Here is an 18224-nt window from a genome sequence, read left to right as displayed (position 1 = left end):
CTGGGTGCTTAGAGGACTATTTATTGATTTTGAGAAACCCCCAAACATGTAGGAACATGTCGGAATGGATCTGGGAACCCCAGTTCAGGAGACAGTGGGTTGCGTGTTAACTAACCGCATGTGCAGAAACAGAGATTGCCTGCCAGCACTCGGCTCCTAAGCTGCCGTCCAGGTGATCCGTATGCTTACGTTATTTTTTTAAGATAAGCGTTATAGTGAACACAGAAGGTTAAAAAATATTCACAGAGAATTCAAGAACTCTTGAGTTTTGAAAACGTTAGCCTAGATGAATAGATGGAAAGAACATTCTCCATAAATATTCGTTCTCTTTTCTGTTCGGTTTGGTTTTATTTGGGGGGGGGGAGGAGGGGAGAGTTGCCCATCGGATTGTTATGGTCTGTGACTGAGGGCTGAAAGGAGGACCTGTGAGGTATTGGTTGAATGAGAACCCTGTTGTTTAGAAACCAAAGGAACAGGTGGTATGATTGAGCTCCTTTTGTGTAAACTAGAAGACATCAGTATCATCCCCTAGAAGTATGACCTCCACAGCAGTGTTGAATAATCCCAGATCTTCTTCAAGAAACAGTTCTGTGTCTGCTCCTGCCCATAAGCAAAACTTTTGTCATTAGTCAGCTGGAGCTGAGTGATGGCCTCTACTTTTATTTTTTTGCAGTACATGGGCCTCTCACTGCTGTGGCCTCTCCCGTTGCAGAGCACAGGCCTCAGACGCACAGGCTCAGCGGCCATGGCTCACGGGCCCAGCCGCTCCGCGGCATGTGGGATCCTCCCGGACCGGGGCACGAACCCGTGTCCCCTGCATCAGCAGGCGGACTCTCAACCACTGTGCCACCAGGGAAGCCCTGGCCTCTACTTTTAGATCGACATGTGTTCTCCATTTGGTTACAGTACACCTTATTGCCTTACACTGGCCCAGCTCACTCATTTCTAGAGGCATTTGGGTTTGAATAGGGAAGTCATCCACATACAGAATATGGAAACAGTCATTTGGTTGCTTAGATATGCTCAGCTGTCCAATGTACTTGCACAGAAATCCAAACTAGAACATCATGGTTTGAGTGTTGTAGCCACTGACTGACTCTCCAGCATCAGACACACTAACATGTCAAATCCATCAGTCACAGGAGAGCCATACCCAAAGTCAGCTTGCTCCTCATGTAAAATTTGGGCCTGGAAAACTGAGACCTGCAGTTTGTTAAGAAAATTAGTACAAAAACTTCTAATGATAACCCATTGTCTGTTTAGCAATAATACTCAGTAATATTTCTAGGGACATAAGGTCTACTTCTACAGTGATGGAGAGAATATGGCACTTTGAAAGAAATATTCCACTCAGTATGCATTTATTGAGCATCTGTTGTGTTCCTGGGGTCTTGTCAAGCTAATTTTGCTTAACAGTGATACAGTCTTTTGCAGTCCTATTTTGTAAGTATTGTTCCCCTTCCCTTATCCTGAAGTAGTATCTGCCTGGTATTCTCTAGCACACACACCCTGCTTCCCCCCCCATAGAAAAGGTGTTTTCCTCCTATAGCTATCTGGAAGCTCATGTACCCTGTCTTTGTGATTACATCAGTTTGTCTCTGATTTATGGAGAAATTTTCAGACATTTCTCATCTGTCATACAGTTGCCTCTCTTTTGACTTCTTAAGTCTGCCCACTTGCTTCCTATACAGCTTACCCCCAGTGAAAGGAGACCAGAGGCAAGACATTCGCCATTTTCTACTGAGATATTAAAGAGAAAAAGCAACAGAAGTATACCTATTTGGATTTTTTTCTCCATTTTCACATTTGATGTGAAGTTCTACATTTTAGTCTTTTCCTTTGCTAAAATTATATACCTATCACTGTCTGCCAATCAGTGTAATTTGGCAGGCAGTAGAAGTTATTAACAGTCTATAAGGTTCTTTTTCAGGAGTTCTGGAATATGTTAAAGAGAGAAGAGAATATTCCAGAACTGAGAAACATAAAATTTAATTGGGCAGACACAAAAAACGTGCAAAAATACCTAAAAAGACACTTTTGTGCATCTCAATGCATATGCAATTTTATGCATTGATAGGTACAAGTTACACAGTAAATTATTTTATTTGTAATATTATTCTTTTCTCTGTCCATGGAAAATGTCCTGTTATAGAGGTAGTGGTAAACTCCATAGGGTTCTAAGATTCACATGTATCCCCAGCAGGTGAAGAAGTAATTGGTCATTGCTCCTCAAAGACCACTGCCAGCCATTTTTATCATGCATCTTTCTGAAGAGCTTCTGTAAATTTGTCTTGGCATCAAATAGGGATTTCATTATGTCGTGTGATTTTTTTTTTTTTTAATCCTAAAGAATCAATTGTGTTTTCAAGGCTGTGTTTTCTGGGACTCTCCATCTCTCTAAATTCCATTCCCTTGCTCTCTGTGCCTTAGCTAGTGAAATGTAACTCTTGTCAATCCCATCCCCTCCCGCTCACGTTTCTGCACAACCCACGGTAAAAGCGAGTTCATCTGGAGCTGCTTTAGTCATAACCACAGCCTTCCCTTCTCACTCCTTCAAATCTCACACCAAGATTTGTGGCTTCACCCAGATGGTAGCTGTGGTTGATTAAGGCAAATAAGTATTGATAACTAATATTAATTGGTTTCTAAAATACTTCTTTTTCTTCAGTTTGAATGGAAGCTCAGCATTTTGTTAGAATGCAGTATTTTGCCTCCTTCCACAGCATGCAAATTTGATTGATAAAAAGCACTCCATTTTCTACACTTTAGAACTTGTGGTCCAGCTGCCCAGTTTCTTCCAATCCCAGCTCAGTTTAGTATGTTAGCTAAAAGTATAATAAATTCTGAGCTGTAATAAGATGATTCTTCCTGACATGAGTTTTCTGAAAAAAAGAAACAGTATATCCAGCCAACACTACGGAAGAGGTTCAGACATGCACATTTACTGCCTGTGTAAATATAGACACACAGCTCATCTCACACTAGTTATGTGACTTTAGGCAAAAGTCAATTTGCCTAAAAATTTCATTTTCCTCATTGAAGAAGTGGCTATTAATATTTGTTCTGTCTTCTTGACAGGATTGTTATAAAATCAAATGAGAAAGTACTTGTTTGTCCAGGTACAAAACAAATGTAAATATACTCAAATTAAAATGCAGTGAAAGTCTCAAATATTTCGAATATCCAAGGTGACATGGAGAAATGACGTTAGGACAGAGGAGCCCATGAGAGCTGTGTGTCTCATGATCTGGTTCTTCCCGTCTTATTAAACAGGGTGCATTAGCTCAGGAGAACTGTCTTTAGCTTGGAAGTACTTCTATTTTACCAGCTTTATTGAGACACATACCATGCACTTCACCAAGTGAAGTTGCACAATTCACTGTTTTTAATGTATTCACAGAATTGTTTGATCCTCACAATCAATTTTAGAACACTTACATCAATCCCCCCCCGAATTCCCAAACTCATTAACGGTCACTCCCCATTTCCCCCAAACCCTCCAGTACTAGGCAACCACTAATCTACTTTCTGTCTCTATACATGTACCTATTATGGACATTTCATATAAATAGAATCATATCCAATATGTGGTATTTTTTGACTGGCTTCTTTCACTTAGCAATGTTCCCCAGGTTCATTTATGTTTTAGTATCTATCAAAATTTCATTCTTTTTTTATGGCCAAGAAATATTTCATTACATGGATATACTACATTTTGTTTATTCATACATCAGTTGATAGACGTTTAGGTTGTTTCCGGTTTTTTTTGGCTATTATGAATAGCACTGCTATAAACATTTGTGTACAAGTTTTTATGTGAATAGATGTTTTCATTTCTCTTGGATAAGGTCATACCTAAGAGTAGAATTGCTGGATCCTCTGGTAACTGTGTGTTTCATTACATCCTCACCAGCGATGTATGAGAGTTTCAGTTTCTCCACATCCTCGTCAGCATTTGTTATTATCTATATGTTTTTCATTTTAGCCATCCTAGGATATGAAGTGATGTCTCATTGTGGCTTTGATTTGTATTCCCTTAATAAATAATGATGTTAAGCATCTTTTCATCTGCTTCTTGGTCATTTCTGTATCTTATTTGGAGAAATTTCTATTCAAATATTTGCTATTTTTCAATTGGGTTGTTTTTATTGTTGTTCTTTATATATTCTGATACAAGTCCTTTATCAGATATTTACAAATATTTTTTAATCTTGGGTTATCTTTCTTTATGGTGTTCTTTGAGGCACAAAAGTAGGTGAACTCTAGTTTAACTATTTTTTCTTCTGTTGCTTATGCTTTTGGTGTCATATCTAAGAAACCATTGCCTAATTACAAAGTCTCAAAGATTTACTCCTGTTATCTTCTAAGAGCTCTATAGTTGTAGCTATTACGTTTAGATCATAGTTCTGTAATTCATTTTGAGTTATTTTTTGTATATGGTATGATAGTGGTCCATTCTTATTCTTTTGCATGTGGATATCCAGTTGCTCCAGCACCATTTGTTGAAAAGACTATTCTTTTCCTCAGTGAATTATCCTGGCACCCTGTTAAAAATCACTAAATATGAGAGATTGTTTCTGAACTCTTAATCAATTCCACTGAACTGTATATTTATCCTGATGTCAGTACTACAGTGTCTTGATTACTGTAGCATTGTAGTATGTCTTGAAATCAGAAAGTGTGAGTCCTCTAGCTTTGTTCTTCTTTTCAAGGTTGTTTTGGCAGTTCTGGGTTCCTCACATTTCCATATGAGTTTTAGGATTGGCTTGTCAGTTTTTACAAAAGAACCAAGTAGGATTTTGATAGAGATTGCAATGAAAATATAGATCAATTTGGGGAATATTTTCACCTTAACAATATTATCTTTCAGTCCATGAACATGGAATATATTTTCATTTATTTAGGCCTTCTTTACTTTCTTTGAACAACGCTTTTTAGTTTTTAAAGTACAAGTTTTGTGCTTCATTTATTAAATTTATTGCTAAATATTTTATTCTTTTCAATGCTACTGTGAATGGAATTTTTTTAAACTTCATTTTCAGATTGTTCTTTGCTAGTGTGTAGATATACAATTTATTTGAGTTGCAGTTGTACCCTGAAATCTTGCCGAACTTTTTGTTCACTAGTTTTTTAGTAGATTCTTTAGAATCTTTTAAAATTCAAGATCATGTCATCTGCAGGTAGAGAGAGTTTTCCTACTTACTTTCTCATATGCGTGATTTTTTTAAAAAATTTATTTATTTTGGGGTGTGTTGGGTCTTTGTTGCTGCGTGCAGGCTTTCCCTAGTTGCAGCGAGCAGGGGCTACTCTTTTTTTTTTTTTTTGTGGTGCGTGGGCCTCTCACTGTTGCGGCCTCTCCCGTTGCGGAGCACAGGCTCCGGACACGCAGGCTCAGTGGCCATGGCTCACAGGCCCAGCCGCTCTGCGGCATGTGGGATCTTCCCGGACCGGGGCACGAACCTGTGTCCCCTGCATTGGCAGGCGGACTCAACCACTGCGCCGCCAGGGAAGCCCAGGGGCTACTCTTCGTTGTGGTGCGTGGGCTTCTCATTGCGGTGGCTTCTCTTGTTACAGAGCACGGGCTCTAGGTGCGTGGGCTTCAGTAGTTGTGGCTCACGGGCTCTAGAACGCAGGCTCAGTAGTTGTGGCGCACAGGCTTAGTTGCTCCGCGGCATATGGGCTCTTCCCGGACCAGGGATTGAACCCATGTCCCCTGTATTGGCAGACGGATTCTTAACCACTGCCTCACCAGGGAAGCCCGTGTGCTTTTTATGTCCTTTTGTTGCCTAAGTGCCCTGGCTGGAGCTTCCAGTACAAAGTTGAATCGAAGTGGTGAGAGTGAACATCGTTGTCTTGCTCCTGATTTAAAGGGAAAAGCATTCACCCTTTCACTATTAAGTATGATGTTAGCTGTGGGTTTTTCATAGATGCCACTTATCAAGCTGCTGTTTAACAACTTCCACTCCTAAGTTATTGAACGTTTTTATCATGAAAGGGTGTTGACTTCTGTCAAATATCTTTTCTATGTCAACTGAGATGATCCTGTGGTTTTTTTCCTTTATTCTATAGACATGTTGTATTACATTAATTGATTTTTGGATGTTGAACCAACCTTGCATTCTTGGAATAAATCCCACTTGGTATATAATCTTTTTTATATGTTGCTGGATTCAGTCAGCTAGTATTTTTTTTTTTGAGGATTTTTTTTATCTCTGTGTTTATAAGAGATAGTTTTCTTTTTCTTATGATGTCTTTGTCTGGTGGGAGTTCTTTTAAGTCAACCAAAATTAGCGTTAAGAAATGGATTTAGTGAGAGTGTTTTAGGGCAGAGAAACAATTTAAAATCATTGGTGTCATTATGAGAATTGTTAAGTGCAGGGCTTTGAGTCCTTAGCAGAACATAGCCTTGAAACACAATGGAAGGAGTACAAGGTTTTAGTTGAAGAGCTACTGTTTTTGCTTCTATCATTTGCTAAATGTGTGACTTTGAGCAAATTACCCAGGATTTCCTCACTTCTGCACTCAGGATAAGTATTTCTACATCAGACCTTTGTTATTGGGATTAAGTGAGGTAATGCATGTAGAAAGTGTTTTTTTAAAGGCCAAGCACTATTATAATTACAGATTGTTAAACAGGATAGAAAAAAGAATTTAGGAGAAAACACTGGAGAAACAGAAGATAACAGAACATAACCTCTTAAAAGGCCTAAATAAATTTTTTGAGGCAGAACAAAACCTAATGTGGAGGCAGGATCATTTACTTGAGGGTAGAGAATGATTTAACAAAACAGACGTTTTGTTTAACAAAAAATCTTTTTAAAGCACAAATCAGAAATGTGTTTCATGGTCACATGGTTACTTTTATTTGGGATAAGGGGACGCCAGTATAGATTTTACTAAGAGGAATTTCGATTCCTTGGTATAATGAGAATAGTGATGTGTTTTATTTATTTTATTCTACTTTACTTTGCATTGCTTTGTTGCTTCTGTTGTAAAAAATTATATTGAGTGTAGTAAATTTCCATCAAATTTTAACCTGCTGTCAGACAGTATTTTCTAGAGGCTGTTTGAAAAATATGAAAGGACACCAGAGAAATGACTTTGAATCTGCCATGTTTGTTTTAACTCCTTTAGAAACAAAGCCAGCCTGTGTATTCAACAATGTGGAGTATAGCGATGGGGATATGTTTCGAATGGACAACTGTCGGTTCTGTCGATGCCAAGGGGGTGTTTCCATCTGCTTCACTGCCCAGTGTGGTGAGCTGAACTGCGAGAGATACTATGTGCCCGAAGGGGAGTGCTGCCCTGTGTGTGAAGGTAAGGACAGGTGCCAATCAGAGAATAAGAAGAAGAGACATGGTTTAGGGACTTAATATCACAGTTGACCTACTTCAGTCTCCAAAATAGAGGAAGATTGAAGAAGTTCCCGTTTTTTGTCACCATGGTCTACCTTTTAGGACTTCAATAATGCTAGGTAGACTGTGTGAAACTGTCAATACTTCCCTGAGGGAAGTTACACCCTGGGTGTAGACAGCGGTCACCTGTTTCCACAGATGGACGTGAGGTTTCCCGGAGGTGCTTTCTGTTCCTCCTCTGTGGTTCCAGCAGTTCCTTGGCAAGTCCTGGGACTTTCTCTCCATCCTGACATCAGAATTCCACCCACCCTGCTCCCCTCAGATTGCTCAGCTAGGACAGGGCCGCCCTAGTCACTGACCACCTTAGCCAGTCAGCTCAGAGAGGAACCAACCCTGCTTCCTTTCTGATACCCATGCCAGTCCAGGTGAGAGCAGGGCTCCCCGTCCTTTGAAAATGTGTGGTAGTGAGAGTAGGGTCATGGTGTGGCATGGTGGTGACACCAAGGCAAGGCTCAGACAGTGTCCACTGTGGCCCTGGGCAGAAGGATCCCCAGGGCCTGCTTTCTCTTTATTCCCCATTTCCCTCCAAGAAATAAGAGGTCCATGTTCCTCCAACAGGCTCGACCCTCCTGTCTCTCCTATGGAGAAATAATAAACATTTCAGAATGATAACTCTGAATATCATATACTACAATCCACACATTTTAAGGATCAGGATAATCAGAAAAGTAGTCACTTGTCTGAGTTTCCAGTGAAGCCAGGAACAGTGAGTGCCTGACCGTGTCTCTGGCCTAACTGCACTACACTGTTTCCCCAGAAAAGAGGATCACGTGAGCTTTCTTGTCCTGCCCGGACCACAGACCTTCAGTCTGGAGTCAGGCACATCCGTCTCATGTCTGACGCTCACCCTGCCCTTACCTCCACACGTGAAACGGGAGGACAGAATTTCATGCCATGTTCCATAACTTTTTCTGTTTTCTAAATCCATTTCTTTTCAATATTTGAGCTCTGTTTGCCACATAATACTGAAGATATGAAATTGCTTAGAGTATGCAAACTACATTCCTAACATTGAACAGTGGTTCATAACAGGGAGGCCACCTTCCCTGTTAGAAATTATTTTTGCTAACATGGGAGAAAGGTGGTTCACTTCTTAGGTGTCATCAGGGATTTTAAGAAAGTCACATCAAACTTTGTTCCCTAGCTACTCCCCCCGGTGTGTAAATAGTCTCTGAAACTATGTAGCAGTTGGTCATGTAAAAACATAGATATGGACCTCTGTGTAATAATCATAATGAGTTGTCTGGGCACAGATCCGGTTATGTCTCACTTCCTGGAATTCAGATCCAGGCTCAAAGTAGAAATGAAGTATGCAGTGTAATATTTTTTATAAAGAAATTTTATAAAGTCTTATCTAACTCAGGTCTCTTGGCTGCTTGCATGTCTGGCAGACTGCCCTTCTGAAGCTGTGGCTGCGTGCTTTTCAGTTTTGGCCCTCTCACTCTCTTGTAATGCCCTACTACCTCTTTGGAATAAAGAGGACCAAACTCGGAACTGCCTGGACTTTGCTTCCAGCACAGCAGCACTTGCTTCTTGAGGCCAGATTTTATGTTTCTGAAAAAGAACATTGAGTGATTTATCTAGTTGCTTTCATTTATAAGGATATTTGGGGATTTTTAATTTATGTGCTTGTCAGCAACCTCAGAAAACTTTTTTACACTATCCTTGGCTACCTACGTTCCCCAGCCTCAGCTGCTGCTTGACTGCTCAGCTTGGGGGAGAAGAATGGCGTAGGTTCACAGCTTTCCCTCCAGGGCACAAGCAGTGCCATGAATGGTTTAGAGAAGCTGTGTCAGTCCTGTCCTGAATAAGGCCACAGCAGGGAACTGTATATACCTCACTGTGCCTCCAGGCACCGTGAGATAGACTTCAGTTAGTCCTAGAAATAACAGGCTCGCTATAAGTTAGATGGGGCATTATTCTTTCCACTTTACAGGAGGTAAAATGGAGGTGTAATAAACATTTAAGTTGGCAACTCAGAAGGCATCGTCAGAGCCTAAAATGGATCAGCATTTTTTTCTCACGACCAACCCACAGCTCCATCCACGAAGTTTTGCACCTTTATGAAATGATAACACCTGCACATTGGTTTTTATGCCTCAGATCCCCTGCCCTGTGTGCCGTGTCAGGATGGGTGGACAGAAATTCAGCATGACAGCTGCTTTTGCATGTCCCCCTAGAGACACCTCCTGTGGCCCTGAGCTTCTGCTGAGCACAGCTGGAAAAGAACTGCTGATGACGAGAACCTGGGGGAAAAAAGTCTTTAGGTGCAGGCAGAGATAAGATGTAGAATGCCCTCAGTCTTACTCTGAACTCACGTTTTAATTTAGATCCCGTGTATCCTTTCAATAATCCCGCTGGCTGCTATGCCAATGGTCAGATCCGTGCCCATGGGGACCGGTGGCGGGAGGACGACTGCACGTTCTGCCAGTGCATCAACGGAGAACCCCACTGTGTTGCGACGGCCTGCGGACAGAGCTGCATGAACCCCGTCAAAGTGCCTGGGGAGTGTTGCCCTGTGTGTGAAGGTAACCCTTGTAGATTCTAACGAGCCCCTGGCGAATATCTCGTGTTGGATAAGCTTCTACCAGTATGTGCTTGCTTGTTTTCTGTTTCCTCAGGCATAATGTCTGCTTCATGCTGTTACCAGTTGCAGATGAATTTATTATACAGCCCAAACTAATCATTTGGGGGAAATGTTACACGTTTACAGTGAGAATAGTGTGGGCTTTATTTTGTCACTGCAGATAATGCTTATCTGAATACTTTACAGTCAAGGAATACATACATTTTAAATCAGTTCACCGCAAGCCTGATTAACATCCAAAGGTCAACACGATGAAATGAAATGAAATTGGAAATAAGACCCATGACTCAAAGCATAGCTTGTTCAACTTGTAATGCTTACATAAGCCCAAGAGTCCTGGCAACTAGATGAAAAACCTGGAGCCATCAAAGGTGGTTTTCACTGCCTGGAGTCCTCACCCTGAGCATCCGTTCTGCTTCTAATATCACGATGGCTGTGGCTTTGCAGTTCCTTTCGGGCTTTTTCTTATGTCTTGGTTGCCTGCATTCACTACCTCTCTTCCTGTTTCATGGAGAGAGCCTGAGATATCCTGGACTAGTCTTTCCATCCCAACCGCTATTCCAGGCCATTTCCCCCATCCTGGGAAGATTCTTTGCACACTTACTCAAGTCAGCCTTAATCCTTGGTCCATGTCTGTTAGTACAGACAAGAGATTGAATATCTATACTGACAGTTCCAATAGAGAGTGTCCGTCATTAAGAAGCACATTTGCATAGTGAAATGAACTAAAGTGGGTCAAAAATTAGTCCTTGTGGAAGATGGATCCTTCTAGAATTTTTTAAAACAGCTATTAAGGAACTGACAGGTCTTTTCAGAAATTCAGTCAAGTAGACTGAGTTCTCTGTCAAGAAGTCTTTTTGCTTCTACCGAAATTTTAATCAACTCAGACTTCAGAGTTTGCCTGACTGGCTTCATTAACTGCTGAGGGGTTAGAATTATTAAAGACCTTAAAAATCATATAAAAATTTAAGCTGGAGGATTCTGGTTCTATTGACATCACCAATTCCCTCACCATTACTCTACTCAGAATGCAGCTGCCACACTCCAAAACTTTATAGCTTCCAGATGACCAATTTTGTGGAAATCACCCACCCACCTCGCACATATACTCCTCCTATCCCCTGAAGGCAGCGTTTCAGTGCTGGAAAAAGGAGTGTGCAATAATGTTTGATGATGTACGGTCAGCTTTACAAGGAAAGATGCCCTCTGAAGCTGATAAAGATGGGAATATCTATCCCTAGGAATTAGGGGCAATCTGTTATTGGTTTGAAATATTTAAGTATATGTATGTGCATGATAATGTAAGAAAAATTAAAAACATATATAAAATCCAGTAAACAGTAACTCTTTAACTTCATGAGTCTTGAGTCTAGATTGAAAATAAGACTTTGAAAAACTTGTTTAAAAAAAAAGTAGGGCCTTTTTTCTAAAAGTAAGAAAGGCAAACCCTTTGCCCTCATCTTTGGCTGTCACTAGTATATCCATTGTGGTGAGTGGAGAAGGGAAGCAGTTGGTGAATAGACAAAAATATATATTATATGTATGAGAAACTGATTTATTCTTATGTCATATAGATGTTTGGGTAGGAAGTAGATGTTAGTTTGATCACTTAGAGTTTGGTCTCTGAAACAGCTGGGTCACGTTGTAATCTTCCACTGTTTGAGAAAAGAGTGACAGTTTCGGTCAGCCATTAATTCCAAAAAATTTATTAAGAACCTTCCGTAATCCAGATACCACATCGGACACAAAGCTAAATGAGGGATAACTCCTAGTAAACTTCAAAGAAACTATTTAGGCTGTTTTAAATTAAACCAGGAAAAACAGAATGTCTGCATTCAGATGCTGTGGGGTAAGTGCTTTTTATTTGTACCTGATTTCATTTAATCCTCACATTAACCCTCTGCCAAAGGCCTTATTATACCATTTTAAAGATGAAGAAATTAGGGTTTAGAGAGATTTAGATAATTTTTCCCAAGGTCAGTTGCCAATATGTGGCTGAGCTGGGATCAGCTGAAGTCTGTCAGATTCAACTACATTTTTGTCTGCTTCCTCTGCTCCCAGAGGTCATCTCAGTTTCCACCTGCCCCTATTTCTAGTTCCCTTCTATCTCTCTTCATCTCTGGCTTTTGGCCCTGTGTTGGGACGCACAGGAGTTCGATGACAGGGGAGGAGATCATTTGCAGTTTGACAGCTACTCCGGGTGTTTTGGATGTGATCTCCCACCTGCCCTCTCCCCTGAATTTGAGGACCTCGGGGGAAGGATGCCCTTGAGACTCATCCTCGATTTGCTTCTCAAGCCTCACATTCAGGTTGTCTCCTTCACTTCACCAGACTTGGCATCTTTATTCCAAGCTGTTAGGCTCTGCTGGTCTCAGCCTTGCAGAAGGTTCCATTGTTTAGTTCTCAGAGAACTAATTTATCTTCTGTTTCTTGTTTTTGTTTTAAAGTCAGTTAAGTAATAAGTTTCACATAAAACTGTGTTTACTCTCCAGTGACACCCTCATTTTAAGATGTGTTCAGAAGACAAAAGATTCTTTTGGCATGGGGATAAAAAAAACAATGTACAGCTTAGGATAATGATCATAAAAGTTTATTATTATCTATGAATAATATTGTAATAAACTTATTTATTAATAATAATAAACTTACAAAATAATGCAAGGCAAATAAATCTTATTGCTTAGTTTTCAGGATCCAAGAAAGACTCTGGAAGTATTCAAAAATATTTTTCTCAGCAGTCATTCAATAGCCTATTTAAATAGAATTTCAGGTGACTTCCGAAGAGCCAAAGGATTAGACAGAATAAGAAAAAAGCAAGGCATTGTTGTGTAATAAATAATCAGCCAGAATTATTTGGAGGAAACAGAAAGACTGGTATTTATGCAGTTTATACACAGTAAATTCCTCTGTGCATAATTGCATAACAAATGTTGGCTCTCACCTTTATTAGCTACAGTCCCAAGGTACACAGTCAGAGTCTGAAATTTGATGAAAGGGACCCCACACAAGGATTGTGGGTTTAGATTCTTCCTAAATAAATTACTGCATCACCAAATATAGTGTGTTTGGACCTTCAGGGAGGAAGAACCTTGTTGTGACTGCTGTTGTTATTAGAGATACATACCTTCCAAATGACAACATAATGTGCTTGGTTACTCCTGGAGGACTGGGAATGTGAACCTGGGGGCCCTTAAAGACTATGCTGTTACTTGACAGCTAACTCAATTCACAAGTACCTGAGTGCTGTTTAAATTGGCACTTAAGTACTCTCTTGATTAAGTCTTAGCAAGTTAGTGTCAACACCCAATTCAGGTACACAGATAAGCCATCCCAGTCTGTAAGTCTATAACTGATTGTATTCTTATGGTTTGTTCTGTTGGCTTTTCTCTACATCTCCTCTTGCTCATCAATTGCATTATCTTTATTTTCTGGCCCTTGTAAAAAGCTAGAATGGAAACACATGGAATAGCAGATAAAGTTTGCAGTTTAAGCATCTATATGGGAGATATGTCCTTATTTTCTTACAAACTAAAAACGAAAAAGGAGGGCAGCAGAATTGTCTTCCTCGGCATCTAGCACCATTTTGCATCATCTTGTTTGTAGCCCTTAATGAGAGTAGCTGACATTTCTTGCACACTGTGACTGTGAGCCAGGCCTCAGTGCTTTAAGAGCATCAGCCCATTTGATCCTCACACCTACCCTCTTGTGCAGGTACTGCCACCCCAATTTATGATCACAGAACCCAAAGTTCAGAAGTCATGTAACTTGCCCAAGGGCCTACAGCTCCGAAGTGGTAGAGCAGTGTATCTCCAGAGCCCTGGCTCTGGACCCCTGCAAGGATACTGCCTCTGAGACAGAGTGCACTTATTGACCAGTAGCCTAAAAGAGGCTACGTCCCCCATGAGCTAGGATTTACCGTATGCTTTTGAATCCCTAAAACAGCACCTGTCATGTAAGTAGGTGCTCAAAAATGGTTAATGAATGGATGATGAGTGAGTGAGTTAGCGAAGGGGGAAAGACTGGAATAAGACAACAGACCCTGATAGAGGGTTTCCTTAACCAATGCTGTGAAAGGGGTCAGATGCTGACCTCTGGTGAACTGAAGAAAGATTAATGTATAAATGCTTCTATTTGAAAATGCACTTTGAGAACAGAAAGCAGAGTGTTATACGAAGTATGTTTGGCACACGGTGGGTCCAGACGCCTACAGGTGAGTTGGACCAGTTAGCTTCAGATTGACTGCTCACCCTCCTGATTGAGCACGTAGCTCTCGACTCCCACCCAGGGGCAGCCTTCCAAGACTGGTTTGTAAACTGTGGTTTATCCTCTCTCAGTTCAGCCCCTGAAGTCCAGAATCACAGAATTAAAGTGGGCCTTCTCCAGACCCTCCAAGGCTAATGCTCACTGTCACATTTAATGTACTTTTAAGACCTGCGCTGAGAGTGTGTAAGTGCCACTGCCTTGTTTTCAGCTAGACTTTTTTTTTTTTAATATCACAGTTAGGTATTGGGAATAATTTGCTAGTTGATTTCCCAGTAATGCCAGGTGTAAATCCTGTCTAAGTTGATTCTTAATGTCAGAGGGACCATAAGGACAGGGTGCCATTTTCCATGAAAAAAAAAATATCCATTTGTTTTATAATTAAAAGTAAGATAAGGGGGCTTCCTTGGTGGCGCAGTGGTTGGGAGTCCGCCTGCCGATGCGGGGGACGCGGGTTCGTGCCCCAGTCCCGGAGGATCCCACATGCCGCGGAGTGGTTGGGCCCGTGAGCCATGGCCGCTGAGCCTGCGCGTCCAGAGCCTGTGCTCCGCAACGGGAAGGCCCGTGTACCGCCAAAAAAAAAAAAAAAAGTAAGATAAGGTGTTGGGGAGGGAAATACTGGCTTCATGATGTAATGACATGACCATGATGACGCAACAAGAAAAATGCTAGATATGTGGACAAGTGTGAGGCCATCTCCACCTGATGCAGGAGATAAGAATTTCATCATCCCTGATTAGTCTTGATGTCAGATCTGATCTGCTGTCTCATCTTGGGCTGTGGCTGGACCCTGCCCAGGTGGCCACTGTGACCTGAGTGTTCTTTAGGCCCAGTATGTGCAGAGTCTCCAGCTGGGATGAGTTGATGGTTTTGATGACCCTGGGGATTTCAGAGCCAACGCCAAGAGTATCACTTTTCAAGAACTAGAAACAGCATCGGTAATATTTTACAAGTTAGCATTCAATATTAGGATTTGAGTTGCTAGTAAATAAATTCCATGCTTGTGGTTGGGTACTTTCCAACCATAATGGGTACTTTCCTTTGTAGTATTTCCGTTTCTCTGAAACAAAAGCAAAATCTATTTCCAAATTCACACAGGAAATAAGAGAGTTATTTGTAGATTGTCACAGCTGAGTAACGGGTATATGAGGGTCCATCATATTATTCTATCTACTTCAGTATTTTAAAGATTTTTTCCATAATAAGAACTTCAAATGAAAGTTATTTGCAGAGTTATTGTCTGAAACTGAGCTGAGTTTCAGGCAGGCCTCGTGATTCTGCTAACCTGGACTTAACCAACTCTTGGAGTGGAGGAATAAAAATTGACTCCCTGTCCATGGAGTCTTTCTAATTCTCTGGACTTAGGATGGAGCGTGACAGCTGTGCCATCAGCCATCTTCCTGCCAGCCGGCTGTCTTGGATCCCTTACTTGGGAAATCCTGGTCCTACCTGGGACAGTGTTGAAGAGAGGACATGAGGCATTTCTTGACCTTGTGGATTTAATGAGCCACTTCAGCATCAGCTCACCCAGTAGATCATATGCTGCGGTCCTCTAAAGGGCTGGAGGTCTTTGAGCTGTGAAATAGACTGTCCTCCTCCTCATCAATACTGATTTTATGGGAGCGCTATATTCTTTCCATAAATTCTGATATAGTTTGAATCAAGCCACCCTTCAAATGAGGTTTCTCCTGGGCTGATGGAAAAGTCTGTACCAGGCACATATCTGGGTGGGAATTCCTTGAAACAAGAAAATATGTTTCCAGCCCCGCCCATAATACTTCCTCACCAAACAGTATCTCAAACGATTAAGCTACTGCTTCTGTGGCAAGGAATCAAACATAGTTTGGCTGACCCCAGAGGCAGTGAAGTCAAAGATGCCACAGGGTCACATGATATTAATGTTCTGGTACGTAACAGGGATCAAAACTCAGTTTATGGGTGGTACTGCTTCAGTGCCATATACTATGCTATTATTAGTAGGCCAAGAATAATAAAATATTCATAATATTTCAAAGACTGTTAGGCATGTTTCATCCTTTAACTCTAAGTGTCCTGGAAACTAGTTCCATAAATGGAAATTAAAATATAGCACAGTGTGTTTTTTGGCTTGTCCAAATAAGGTCATATGTGGGGTAACAAATGCATAGCAGATGACCATGTGTCAACCTAGGTGTCCTTTAACCTAAGCATCCAAAATTGTTCATGAATGAATTTCATAGTATTTTTGTTTTCTCTGGGGATTTAAAATATCTTTAGGTATTTCAAATAACATTAGAATGGTATGGTTCAGAGCTGATTCTAAAACACTTGATTAGAGAAACCTTTGCCTGTGATTTTCCGGCATTTGGCAGTCCCACCTATTGAGTATTTCCCTGTGGAAGTGGCCTGCAAGGGGCAGGTTCCTCTTTATTTCCTCTGCTGTTTACTTCCCATACCTAAATGGGCATTACTGCCAGGAGTCTCATAATTTTCCTACTAAGATCATAATCGAATCTAATAGTTCAGACTTGGGCCTGCTAATTTTCATCTAATCAACAGAGGCAGGAAAACAGAGTCTGGAATGCCAGCTATGTGAATGAAAAATATTTAGTCATTCTTGAAATGATAGGAATGTTTTTCCAACAAGCTTAAATAAACACAATCTCTACTGAGACTGTGTTAAACTTTTTTTGGATAAGAGACAACTCTTAGGCAACCAAACAGAAGTTAATGAAGGTTATTAAGAGACATGCCCTTCAGAAAAGGCTTATGGACATTAAAAAGAAAGATTCCATTTTCTTTAGGGTACAACCATTGACCAGAAGTAGCAGAATTGGTTTCCTTTTAGCTTTTGTCAACCTAATAGAATTTAGCATTTTAACTGGTAATCACATTGTCTACGTTTTGAGAGATGTCCTGCTTTACTAGCCATGGCTTATTAGACCATCTTACTTTAAAATCCTCATCTTCATCTCCTTCCACTGTTTGCCTCAATTCTAAGGAATGGATAGGTCTCAGCACACCTGTATTTAAAGCACGTGACAGCACTTTTTATATGAAGCTTGTTTATTTGTTCCCATCAATGCAAGGTCCAACTATAAAGCAGTGAAATTATTTTTAACATAATGAAATTACTTTTAAACATAACCAAGCCTTACATATCCAAGTGAAGTGTTTTTCCTTTCAAAATAGTTATATGGGAACCGTACAGCTATTGCAAGAATACCGTCGTTCAGAATATTTTTGGTACTTCTCTGTTGAAACTGACATTGCAGCTTGCCTCACGCACATCCTTTTGAAAATTCTTAGCTTTGTAAACCCCTGACTTTAAAGGTTTATTAGACTCTAGGAAATAGTCAAAGTCATTCACATCTAAGTCTGGTGGAAAGGCTGGGTGATCTAGCTGGGTAAAACTTTTCAGAAGAAGCAAAAAGAGACAGTGAAGTAAAGGCACTCTGTCTTCTATGACACAGTAATTTCCTCTGAAAGAGATTCTGAAGAGAAGTTTCAAATAGAATTTTAACATGAACAACATTTTAGCACAAGCATATAGCCCACAAAAGTGAGTGCTTTTAGCAGTAACACTTATTTGTAAGTGCAACTCCTGGTGTGTTTATTGGAAAAAAAAAATCAGTTCACTTACCACGTAGTATTTGTATGACTTCTAGGGACTAGAGGCATATATTTAAATGGTCATCTATTATATTACAACTTTTTGTAGAATTGCAGATGTTCCATTCAAACTTATTTTCAAATAAATTAGACTAAAATAATTTCCCTCTAGAAATAACTATTTTAAAAGTGGTGGTGAGGGCTTCCCTGGTGGCGCAGTGGTTGAGAGTCCGCCTGCCGATGCATGGGACACGGGTTCGTGCCCCGGTCCGGGAAGATCCCACATGCCGCGGAGCGGCTAGGCCCGTGAGCCATGGCTGCTGAGCCTGCGCGTCTGGAGCCTGTGCTCCGCAGCGGGAGAGGGCACAACA

The 18224-nt window shown here is 40.8% G+C and overlaps 1 protein-coding gene across 5 annotated transcripts in view; it reads left to right on the top strand.

The window, feature by feature from the left end:
- The window catches only part of CRIM1 (cysteine rich transmembrane BMP regulator 1), a 208751-nt gene that overhangs the window by 125616 nt on the left and 64911 nt on the right, over positions 1–18224 (top strand). For all 5 annotated transcript variants that reach the window (XM_019942869.3, XM_033838733.2, XM_019942872.3 and 2 more), the window contains 2 exons: positions 7135–7317; positions 9746–9943. In XM_019942869.3, coding sequence (XP_019798428.1) covers positions 7135–7317; positions 9746–9943 — 381 coding nt within the window. The remainder of the gene's footprint in view (positions 1–7134; positions 7318–9745; positions 9944–18224) is intronic.

Source organism: Tursiops truncatus, chromosome 14 (genome assembly GCF_011762595.2).
Source record: "Tursiops truncatus isolate mTurTru1 chromosome 14, mTurTru1.mat.Y, whole genome shotgun sequence".
In the NCBI taxonomy this organism is placed as follows: domain Eukaryota; kingdom Metazoa; phylum Chordata; class Mammalia; order Artiodactyla; family Delphinidae; genus Tursiops; species Tursiops truncatus.
Note: the sequence above shows the minus strand (reverse complement) of the source record. Positions and strands in the feature narration are given on the sequence as shown.